Below are 12,831 nucleotides of genomic sequence, written 5' to 3'. Positions count from 1 at the left end.
CAAGCTCGAGCCGCTAAAATCGGCTCGAAATTAATATTGAGCCGAGCCTGAGCTAGAGCCGACTCACTTAGGCTCGGCTCAATAGGCTCATTAAACTCTTCTTCTTCTTCTTCTTCTTCTTCTTCTTCATCAGTAGCAGTGCCGCAACTGCTACCTTCTCCTCCTACGACAACGACAAGCCGCCACGGTGCCGCTGCCTCCTTCTCCTACGGCAGTGGCAAGCTGCCTCGCCAACCCTCCTCCTCCTTCTTCAGCTCAACTTGGGCTCAATTTGGCTTGGTCCGACTTAATAATAGGCTCATTTCAGGCTCGAGCTCGAACTCAGCTCAAGTTGAGTTGAGCCGAGCCTGAGCCCAATTCTAAGGCTCAAAATTAATTTCGAGCCAAGCCTAAGTTGGAGCCGGCTCGCTTAGGCTCAACTTGTTTACACTCCTAATTGTAAATAGCTGCTCTCTTTGAACCCTTGGATTAAACTAGGGTTCATAAGTAGACTTAACAATTTCTATGCTCATTCTCTCGCCCAACATGACGTTCGTCTAAGATCATCTGATCGTTTATTAGGGTCTACGGACCTTCTTTAAAAACTTTTCAAAATTAATTTCGAGCCAAGCCTAAGTTAGAGCCGGCTCGCTTAGGCTCAACTTGTTTACACTCCTAATTGTAAATAGCTGCTCTCTTTGAACCCTTGGATTAAACTAGGGTTCATAAGTAGACTTAACAATTTCTATGCTCATTCTCTCGCCCAACATGACGTTCGTCTAAGATCATCTGATCGTTTATTAGGGTCTACGGACCTTCTTTAAAAACTTTTTAAAAAAACAACAACACCATGCCCCCACAAGTTAGCCAGTCTAGTCATTCAAAATAATATTAGTAAAGAATGGATTGAGACGTAATCAGTAATCTTGATATTGAATGGATTATCTTGTCTATTAACTTTTTAAGAAAATATTGTAAGTGGTTATCTTGGAGTACGATATCCTCGTACACCTATATATAGTTTACTTCATATACATGACATTGAATACTCTAAATTAAATTTATTTATTATGTATTTGTGTTCTCTGGTAGGGAGACAACTTCATTCAAGTAGTCACATAACTTCATTTAAACTGTACAAATAGCAACAAACACTAATAGGATAGTCTCTTTTGCTTTACAGTCTAATGACTTTAGTTTAATTAGAACACTATTAAATTCCTACTTCTCTCTCAGCAAAACCATAAAGACGTTAATGATCAACCTAAGAATAAATAAAAGGAATGTGTGACACATAAGCAAACAACACATGATTAAAGTGAAATCAATTGAGAAAATTTCCATACAAATATACAGAGGACTTATCTGATTGATTGTGCAGTAAACCATAAAGATGTTATGATCACGATAAAACCGTAATAGAGACTTGAACCAAAATTGATCAAATTTATATTCATAAGGATGTTATCGTTTTCAATTTTTCTTGTATGCTCAAATATAAATCACTGTTTTTTCATAATACTTCCAACAGAGAGAAAATTTTAAGTTGTATTAAATGCGAGTAATAAATGATATATCATCCCTCTCTAATAAGAGTAATACTTGTAAGATAGGCATACTAAACATATTTGACTTGCATGTCCTATAATAATATCCAAAATGGATGGATAGAAATTATAAAACCAAGTCAGACAGATTTAATTAGTTTTATATAAGTGCAGAATAATGGAACACCAAGAACGTAAGTGGCAGTTGTTTGCGCAAATCTGAATAAAGTCTGGGAATGTTATGTACTTCAACTATTAAAATGAGGTCTAATTGCTCACCTGTACTTCTCGATATTCCTCGTGATCAATCTCTTGTATGCCAGCCTTAACTATGCTCTTCCTCTCCTTCTGCATGGGCCTTCTCCTTGCTGTCGCCGACGAGCTTTACCCCCTTCTCTTCTAGCCCGAGCGGCTAGGAAATGGGAGAGAATTTTCTTTTTTCCCTTCCCCTTTTTTCCTCTCTCCCCTCTAACCTTTCTCTCTGGCCTCATCTGTCGTTGGCCCCTCCTTGCCTATTAGCATCCTCTCTCCCTCACCATCAGGTTTGTTTTCTCCCACTTTCTACTTGTCGTCGTCCTCTCCACTTCAATCTCTCTTTTGGCCAAGGTTTTCTCCACCGCCTATCTACCGTCTATCATGCCTTCCTCCACCCATGCTGTCACAGGCTCTTGCAGCCATTCGGCATGCCCCTATCCTCTATCGCTGCTCATTTCCCTCACTTCATTCATCGTTGTTCACTGTCGCTGCCCATTGCCTAGCGTCCGACTTGCTTCCTTCCTTCTCCATCTCCTCTCACGTTCCTTCCACTTTGGCGAGGGTGACATCTGTGGGATCTTAGTGGATGTTGGGTCACTTAATTTCTTTAGTTGTGTTTCGTCTTTAGTTTTCTACAACTTTTGACTACACTGCTTCAAGATCTGATCAAGATTGAGAAGGAGCTAAAATTAGCTAGCCAGTAAAGCATGTACATTATGAGTGTTTTCTCATTCAGATCCTGTATGTCCTTGAGGTTTGATGCCTATTTTTCTTATAGTGCTGGTAAAAGGCTCTTCAAAATATCTCCCACTTTTTTGTGTACAAAGCTTTAAAATATGATTGAAATTAATGAAGTTATCTGCAGGCTATTCATAAAAAAAAACCTATTAAAATACATAATGCATATATTAAGTGCAAAACAATGCATACTAAAGAGAGAAATCTACGGATGTGTGTTCAAATCAACTAGACTTTATAAGATCACAATCTACTTAAGAAATACTTACATGTAAGCATGAAACTATGCAGACTAAGAGAGATATATATACTATGCAAATCAACTGAATTCGTGTAGTCACTATTTGCTTCAATTATTAAAACTACAAAATATATACATGGAAAGACGATGGATGCAAATTTACAAACAACGTGCATAACATGATTATCGGTCACCTTTTCTCCACTTTGGGTATATAATGTGATTCGAAGTACCTCTCAATTTACCGACCAACTTTAGTGGAGTTGGTAAGTATCTTGCCTATGATCAAGGAGGTCATAGGTTCAACTCTAACCTCAAACAATATTATGGAGAAATTATTTAGTGGTTGGTGGTTTGGTAGCTTGACTCGATTTAGTTGAAGGCGCAGCAGTGCGGTTAGCTTGAAAGACAGTTTAGCAAAGCAAAGACTTAGAGCAGGTCTTAGTGGCGTTTAGTTCGGAGCAATTGTTCGGTGATGAATTTGGTTTGAAGCCTAGACTAGGCAGCTAAAAGCTCGGTAAGACCTAAATGCCTCTATATCTAGAAAGAGTTGGTCCTTTGTTCAGCCCATATCTAGCCTTCGAGCTCATGAATGATAAACAAAAGTACCTCTCAATTTATTACCACATTTGATGCATTGGAAACTCTCTCCATCTAACGAAATAGTATTTTGGTCAAAAAATAATGGTTTAGATCTAGAGGTGATTATCCAGTAGGCCAGGCTAGGTTCGGGTTGGGTCAACCAAGCTGGGCATTGTATTCGCCAACTCGCCCGCAAGTGCATCAAGTCGGGCTAGAATAGTCTAACTCGTTACCACCCACCAGTCCGTCAAAGTACAGGCTCAGGCTAAGGTCAGGCCAGACTTAACAAGTGAGTTGAGCTTTACTAGGTTCATCTTCCTCGATTACACCATTTTCAATTGCCATCTTCAAGCTTCACTTGCCTTCACATGCCATTCTTAGATTTCTCCGACAACAGCAACCAAGACATTGACCCCCTTGACGAAATTCAACATCCTATTTACTGTAAGATTATCATCCAAAAACGCATGCTTATTCAGTATCCCTCCAGTGACCAATGCCCAAACCCGTCACACCTGGTTCACCACCTCCATCCCTTTCCTCAATTTCACTGTCGCAAACATTCTAATCTTCCCATTCGCGTACTCTACCACCCGATTAGTCATCCTGAACGCGATTGCCGACTACTCAATTGGATCGTAATCTACAGCGAAGATGTTATACGTCTTTTCCCCACTTAGATGCTTGAACCCTCGCCAAAGGGATTGATGGACCACGCCATCCAACTAGCCGGATCCGCAAGTGGCGCAACGTGATCAAAGGTCCAGCGGAGGGAGGATGAGAGATGAGGCAAGTCATGCACACCATGAACACACGGACTTTTGGGTCAAGCAATGGGCAAGCTTCCGAGCTAAGCCAGGAGGGCAAAAGGCTAGCGAGGGCAAAAGGCTAGCTTGTGCCGCTCAGTGGCAATTTGGGCTCAGGCCCAAACTGAGTCCGGGCCAGGCTAGGCCCAAATCAGGTCCGAGCCATGCTAGGCTGGGCATGGGTGGGTTGGCCATATAATCACCACTATTTTGATCACAATGCGAATTGAAAATGTAAAGTAACGAATTTCTTACGCAAATACTAAAACCACAAATAGTACTAAGAAGATGCAGTTCTGCAACGGATTTCTTTACCCCAGTCCAGCAACTTATGGTTTAATGCTAGAAACATAATCCTAGACAACCAAAAGTGTTGTCTGGCCCTAAACAAAAAGGCTGATCTTGAAGAAAAATCAACTCCATCATATTGTCATAATGACATTGGCTTCAATTTTCCTACCATATTAAAATCTGCTTGCATTCTATCATATTAATAACTTTAAATTTGGCCGTTCAAAAAAATAATAAGAAAAACGTACATTAAACAGCTCAGAATAGAACCCAAGCAGCACAGATGGCAGTATAATTTACATGAGCAAAGAATATTTTGTCCCAGAATAGAGCCCTAAGAATATTAATATCTGCTCACATTTTTCTCAAAATCCTAAGAATATATTGTCAGTATAACTCTAAATGAGGCCGTCAAAAACAAAAGAAAAAAAAAACTTACATTGAGTAGAATCCAAACAGACAGATGGCAGCTCATCCAACTGCTGATAATTTTTGGGATGAAAGCAATTCTTTGACCTGGCTAATCACTTTCTTCTTTATGGGCTCAAATGGAATATGGTTGATCACTTCATTCCCAAATGAGAAAACAAGAGCATTCTTTGCCGTTTCCAAGTCCAAACCTCTTGTCCGAAAGTAGAAAAGCTGGTCTTCTTGAATGTCACTGACAGTAGCACCATGGGCACATTTGACATCATCAGCAACTATTTGTAGGTTAGGCTTCACATGAACAAGTGCCTGTGGTCCCAAAAGGAGTGTTCTTGTTTGCTGCCCAGCATCAGTTTTCTGTGCAAACCTGTGTGTGCCAATTTCTGATCAGATCAATGAACTAGTCGGAAAGGATTATCAACTATGTGCTTCAGTAGCCTGATTAAGACCTCATCTTGACATATTGGCAAATGGGTAAGTTGACACCTTTTGAAAAGATATTTAAAATAACATCCTCCATTGGCTTTGTAAGGGATGTTCTCAGTGCATTCATTTTGACTAAACTGTATTTATTCTCTCTCCCTTTTGACTGACCTTTGCCAAAACGAAGAATACCAAATGACTACAATATATGAGATATTCCAAAATATACCAAAAAAGAAGTGCATTATAAATATGTTAGATTTATGAAGTTTTCTGCAATAAAACTAAACCATTGGAAGCAATATGCAAAAAGTCGAACGAAAACCAGTTAAGTGACAAACGATTCAGTTTTCACAATTCCAAGTTCCATAATAGGAGGATCTATAAGGAAAGGCACTCCAGAGATACAGAAGTGAGGTTCCATCCAAATAGGAAGGAAAAGGTATTGCTGAAGTACCTGTTGACCCTGATGTTTCCATCAAATATTGCGTGTCCTTCCGGATCACATACAATGCATTTGTGAAGCTGTCGCGAGTAACCTCTTGGATGATCCAAGATTAATTTGCTATGAAGATCTTGTATCTGCTTATTTTGAGCAAAGTGAAATGCTGACAAGTCTGTCACAGTGTCAGGGCCTAACTGTTGGATATGAAGATTGTGCCTGCTCAGTTTTCCTCCCGTACTTACCTCAACAAGCTTGTACGAGCTAGTCGATTTCTGCAAATGCAAAATTACAATTAATCCCTGAAAGTTTAGGTCCTTTATCAACCTTTCCACTATAAGTTTCTATACATAATCAAAACCAATATATGCCAGCTCAAGATATTGTTCATTCAAAGCTACAAATTTATTGGAAATAATGTTACAAAATACACCTCTAGAATTGACAAATTCATAGCAGTAAAACCAAGAGGTTTAAACCCAGCCTGACATCGCCACTCACACCAATTCAAAGCAAACAATTCCCCCAATTTTCCATGTATTGACCCAGCTTCCTAATATGCCAACCATAGAACACTCATAGCAGGTCGATTATGATAATTGACCACATACTGGATGGATACAAAACTGCTCATACAGCAATTAGGAGGCCCGAGAAAAAAGTATTTAATACCAATGCCATGTGATATGTAATTAAAAATATTAAACATGTGCCATTCACAATTTGTGAAAACAAAGTAGACTTTTACCAAGATCATTTTACTAGCACCAAGTAGCTTATGAACACAATATATTACCCAGGGTAGGCATATCAAGCATGATAATAGACAATTCATTGGTATTAGAAAGATATCTACATATATACACTTTCTGCATATACTTCCTGCAATGCTGAGCAAAATTGCAAGTGACCATCAGTATGCATCTTATGAGGCAAACTCGTAAGACTATCTAATTCTACAGTCTATACTATGTAGTCTTTAGGACAGTCTTTCTCATTCAACAAGAGCATCTGTAAGTATAAGAACGTTAATTCACCAAATTTACATGAATTCTATCAATTCAGTCAACACTTTATGGATTAAGCTTTTGACGGAATATTTCTCACTTTTTGTTAACCTCTTCAAATGTGCATTTCTGACATCATCAGTTCATCCTGATGCATATTTAAAGAAAGTGCCTTAAATAATGAAAAAAAAAACTAACACTGTTACTTCCTCAATAAGAGCTCTAATTTAGGATGACTTAGGAGTTGGACCTATTGTGGATGATATAGATGCACTCAGTGACACTCACAAATTAAATATACTATGATATGTATGTTAATTCACAAATTGTTCTAAAATCTTTAATTAGTAGAGAATGACGGTTTCAATATTTTATATTCTAACACTCCCTCTTACTTCCAAAGTTGAGACATTTTAAGAAGCCCAAGAAGTAGACTTAAATGAAATAGGTGGAGGTTTTCCATTTTTTAAACACCAAATAAGCTCATCAAAATTTACAGGACCTATGCACTGATACCATGTTAACTTATCAATTACTCTAAAATCTTAAGCTATTAAATAATTGTGTGACTTTTTTATATTTTATATTCTAACAATGCAAATTTGAAAATCTAAAAAAAAAAAATGTTATCCAAAATATATGATACTAGGACAAAGAAAACTAACTTTCGGCAAAGTCTTAAAGTCAGTAGTAAAATTATCAATAATTACAACAAAGAAATTCAGTACAATTACCACAATGTAGTTGCCACCCTTTCCGACTAATCCCTTGAGATTCGACTCGAAGTTCATACATCGAAGACTTCATAATTCTAGGTATTAACATTTCCAAATCTATGTCGTCTTTTGATAGTTTGTGGGTTAAAAATAAGAGAAAGTTTAAAAAGATAAAATGAAACTTAGATCTAAATAGAAGAAAATATTTTGTACAGACTGCTAGTCTGCTATAGTATCATATCATACCACTGTAGCACCAACAGTATTGCTATAGTACTAAAACCCAAAATTAGTTTTTCTTGGTTTCTGCAATAGAGAATTAAAAGAAAACAATAAAGAAAATGGCTGATGAAAAAGGACAATAGATACCAAAGATTGTGGGCTTCACGCCTGACCTTCACATGAAAAAGAAGAGGAAGAAGCTTCCATCAAAAACTTTTTTACTCCCAAAAGAATCTGCCACACGAAAGAGATTGGCTAGGGTTTACTTTTTTTTATCATTGATTTGCCATACATGAAAACCAAACCAACTCTTAATGCACTCTAAAATTAAGCCTAACAAATAAATCTAGACTCAATGGGCTAGATTGAAGATCAAATTTAGCTGAGTAAGGATCAAATTGATCTGCATAAATCAAATGCTCGTATCTTGACCTTCGCTCCATATCAAATTTGCATCATCATACATCAAAAAGATTAGTGTCAACGCCTATATTTTAGAATTGCCTGTAGAGATAGCGACCAGTTCCACATTCAACATTAATGACCTTAGACCTTTCCACGATTGTAGATTGGACCTATATCCTCATCTTTGAATTCGAAAAACAATATATTTGTTCCTCCTATGTTCATAGCTCCGCAGGTTCCTTAGAAAAAGAAAGAAGGGATTGAGAGTAAACTAGAGGATTGCATTGTTTCTTCTAGGTGGATATCAACATCTTTTGGTCAAATGGACGGATAAGCCAATAATTGATTCTAAACGGATTAGTGATTGAGAACCTCAGTGGTTGGCCTAGATCTCTTTGAGTTTCAATAAAACCTTCATTCATTGGAGTTGAATTTTTTCCAAGTAGGGGAGAGCTGATGGATATCAAGCACCACATCCTGATTGAGATTGTGTCCATATTTATTATCACTGTTAGAAGAAATTTCCAAGTTTTTTGTTGTGCAACAATACACATTTGACATTGAGCAAAGGTTACGATGCCAGGATCTGATTCATGTTGATCAGTTAGATCCTTCTCAGAACTGAATTTGAATTTTAGTTTAGTCCAAGTGAATCTAGAATTTGTTAAATTAGGTTTAATTTAGAGTTCTAATAGGAGTTGGTTTGGTTTATTTATAATAAGATTGTTAGTGGAGGGCAAACTGCCATAAGAAAGAGATAAAACCCTAGCTGATCTCTCTAGTATGGTAGATCCTAATGGAGTAAAAGAAGTTTTTGAAGCTTATTCCTCTTCTTATGGGTGTGAAGCCAACAATCTTCCAGCACTATTCTCTTTCTTTTTTATCAATCCTTATTTTGTTGTTTCCTTTTTAATTCTTCACTATAGAAACCAGAAAAAAGCGATTTTTGGGTTTTAACATTTAACAGTATAGCTGCTATTGTAGAGGTACAGCACAATATTGGCTTCTTCAGATTGAAAAAGCTTTTTCTTGTCTCCCTTTTTCATCTTTCTCCTATTACCAACCTACAGATTATCAAAAGATGATATAGACATGGATCTTTTGAGACTAAAACTACCAAGTGATCGATGTATCGACTTTGAATCAAATCTCAAGGAATTAATTGTTAAAAAGTAGTGACTATATCATGGTAAATGTTCCAAATATCTTTGAAGTTATTAAGTATTAATTGCTGTCTTTAAATCTTAATTGCTGAAATTTATTTCCCTTCATCTCACTGTCACATATCTTGTATAACATAAGCTTTAGGTTCTATCTTTGCATATCATAGCTAATCCTAAGTGAGTCTCAGGTAACATAGAGTTCCACCAATTTTGACACACTGCCAACATGATTTCATTACCAAAAGAGGTTAGTTTATAGCTCCCTGCATGATTTCATTCCCAAAAGTAAGGTTATAATGATTATTGTAAACTTCAGGGGAAGTTGTTCTACTGTCCTCCATAAAGAGTATCATAAGAGTATCCCAGTTGTTTGGTCAACTGAAGATTCCTAGTGAAAAGCTAGTGGATGTCTAAAGGTTTCATTTACAACGCTCTAGAAGTCAGGATTCATTCCTAAATAAGTCCATTAGATGCATCATCTTGCCAAGGGAAAAATTAAGAAATCATTGCACATACTTGATTCTTTCGTTATATGATTTTATTGCTAAATCTTGTTGTCCAGACCTCAAGGGTATCACTTGATATGGTTTCCAATATCAAACACCAAAGAACAATATAGCTAACAAGCAGCTCGAGTGAGCAATTGAAAATGCTACGGCAAGCTTTAGACAAATTGAAGCCTTATAGTTAAGTCTCTTATTTTTCTATCCCACTTTCTTGTCCCTAATAATAATATGAAAGAAAAAATAAGGCAATTACAAGAGCTTTACCTGCCGAGCAATCGTCCACTTAATATGTGCAGCCTTCAGCGACTGCCTCTGTATGTAGGAGTGTGAAACCTTTGCACCCTCTTCAATCACAAGCTCCATAACTGAATTAGCCCAATAGCACTTCTCCTCGCTCCCCTCCACCCCGAAGTGCTCCTCTACTATCATGGCCTCCGCTCCCTCCTCCACCACAACCAAAACCCTCGGGTTTGACATTGGCATTACACTCTCCTCCGCACCCACGCCCCCGCCGCTATACCCGAATTGCACATGAATCGGTTCGTCCACTACCCGCACTCCGGCTGGCACATGAATCACGGCGATATCGGCAGCACCAACACTATTAAAATCCCAAAAAATATCCTTTTCTACAATCCCATTGCTGTAATCCAATGCCGCGACCACCCGATCGTAGAGAGCGCCTTGGGGAATGTCCGCAATGCTGCCGACGAAGACGCCGGTAGGGAGGGCGGAGAGGGAGGAGAGGGAAGGGACGACGACGCCATTGACGAGGGTGAGAAGATTAGGGAAAGGGGAATCGAGGGGGGAAGAAGGAAGGGTCGGGGTCGGGGTCGGCAGAATCGGGTACTTACGGAGGTACGAGATGTCGGTGAAGCGGAAGGGGTCGGACTTCCTAGTCGGCCATGGAGTATAGAGGAGGGATTGGGAGGAGGATTCCCTTAGTGTTTGAAGAGGAGGGAAGGATTGGACCGAGGAGGAGGAGGAGGAGGAGGCGAGGGAGTCTTCGAGCTTCTCGGCGATCTCGAGGACGAAGGGGTCGGAGATGGCGATGGAGGAGGAGGAAGAGGAGACAGCGAGGGGTTTGGATCGTCGAGGAGGACATAGGGTTAGTGTCAGAGTTTTGGGAATGGAGTGGGGTGGGCGTAGGAGGATAGAAGGGGAGAGGAAGGAGGAGGAGCAGCACCACATATCTCTCGTTCTTTCTCTTGCGACGCGGGTTTTGATTAAAGGGATTATGTATGCGAAGTACGGGTGGAAACCGACCGGATGGTGCTAACTCCGTATCTATATATATATATATTTTCAGGTACAAATTCATATACGAAAATTATTAAACAAATAGTTAAATTTAAAATTATATTCAAACTAAATGAATACAAATAATTTTTAAATAGATGATCATGACTTAAACGAGTGTAACCAAATTTCAAACGAGTTATGATATGTTATTTAGAAACAATTAACATAAAAATATTAAGAGTTTTAGAATTATTATTGCATGTCAAATATATATTAAAGTAGCAAAATTAATCTCTACAAATAATATATAACACGTCATTAGTAATAATATTAATATTCACTATTTAAATAAGTAAAATAAAAATTATAAATAAAAAATAGTGTCAGTATCCGAATTTGTATTTGGAATTTTTATCATAAATTATATTTGCATCTGAATCCTTACGCGGATGGACAGAAATTTTTTATTCAGATCATATAACAAGTCTGGTAAGAATTAATATGACCTTGTTTTATCCTAATGCGAAGGTTGCGGGTGTGATAACAGTCGGAATTTTGTTCCACAATGGATCTAAAAAATAAAAAAAAATTGATAAAGTAACATCCCTTATTGTCATTTATATTATATTTTATCAATATTTTATCAATCAAACCCTACGATATAAATTAATCATCAGAAACTCCCTAATATTAGTTTTCTTAACCGTAGAAGGTAACTATATACATTAATTAACTTAACTAAAGATGCAAAAAATCTAAATTAATAATCAAATTCTCTCTCTCAAAAAATAGTTCATCCCACAAAATAACGAAAGCCCACTCCCCAAAACCCCTATTCTACTTACAAAAATCTGCGACAATCATTAATTTTCTCATCTCTTTTCTCTGGCAATCTTCTCATTTCTCTTTTTCTTCACTATGGTAAAGTTCTAGTTCTAATAGGCTAAGAAAGAAGTGGGGTTGGGGAAGAAAACAGAAGTGGGGTTGGGGAAGAAAAAAGATGCGGAAGTGAGAATTTTAGTATAAAATAAATGGTAATTTAAATACTTATATTTTTATTTTTGAAAATAATGGAATATTCTCAATCCTATTACTTAAGTTTAAGTCGAGAGTTTTTAAGATTAAATCTATAATGCAAAGGTCCATTGATAAATATTGATAAGGTAGGATATAAATAATAAAAAAAAGTAAAATACAAAGTGTTTTTGATCAACTTGTTGAGATAACTAGCTTTATAGTTCACTCCTCTTCTCATATAGGATGTAAAACCAATTCACTTGCTCGTAAGCTACTTGAGATAATTTTGAGTTGAGCTCAATTAATAAGTGAGCCAAGCTGGAGCTTATCTTGATTCACACAAACTCGATTTAAATTAGCTTGTATAACATATATAAATATATTATTTATTTATTTATCTACACTTAGTCATGGGATTGACTTTTTTCTACCAACATTACTTTTGGGCTTATCTAATCAAATTGAGTTAACTAATCTTAGCTTGAGTCGAGCTCGAGTCTGGCTTTGAATGATCTCAAGTTGCGTTAAGCTGAACTCGCTCAAGTTCAACTCACTTACACCCCATACTTTCTCCTTCTCTATCATTGCTCCGACCATCTTTCTCATTTTCTCCCCTCTTAGCTTTGCTCTTTTCATTGTCTTCTCATTCTCTTTCTTTACTGCACCTCCTTTCTTGCTGTTTTTTTCTTCTCCCTCTTCTTTCTAGTTATCAATCTCCTCTTCCTACGATGGCTGCCTGCTCATTTTTCTTTGACTTCTACCTATCTATGTTCTTATTTCTCATTCAACCTCCACCTGTAGCCTATTTTTCATAAAATTGTGA

At 37.4% G+C, this 12,831-nt stretch overlaps 1 protein-coding gene across 1 annotated transcript; it reads right to left on the bottom strand.

Annotated features, from left to right (window-relative positions):
* Window positions 1-4,670: 4,670 nt before the first annotated feature.
* On the bottom strand, window positions 4,671-10,995 carry LOC140771176 (protein ABCI7, chloroplastic). Its single transcript, XM_073112614.1, has 3 exons — window positions 10,014-10,995; window positions 5,746-6,005; window positions 4,671-5,232 (listed from the first exon to the last, which is right to left on the bottom strand). Exons 1-3 carry the CDS (start codon window positions 10,938-10,940, stop codon window positions 4,911-4,913), a joined length of 1,509 nt encoding a protein of 502 aa, XP_072968715.1. The 5' UTR covers window positions 10,941-10,995; the 3' UTR covers window positions 4,671-4,910.
* Window positions 10,996-12,831: the final 1,836 nt, after the last annotated feature.

This window comes from Typha angustifolia, chromosome 11 (genome assembly GCF_048772165.1).
Source record: "Typha angustifolia cultivar Huaian chromosome 11, ASM4877216v1, whole genome shotgun sequence".
Taxonomy (NCBI): domain Eukaryota; kingdom Viridiplantae; phylum Streptophyta; class Magnoliopsida; order Poales; family Typhaceae; genus Typha; species Typha angustifolia.
Note: the sequence above shows the minus strand (reverse complement) of the source record. Positions and strands in the feature narration are given on the sequence as shown.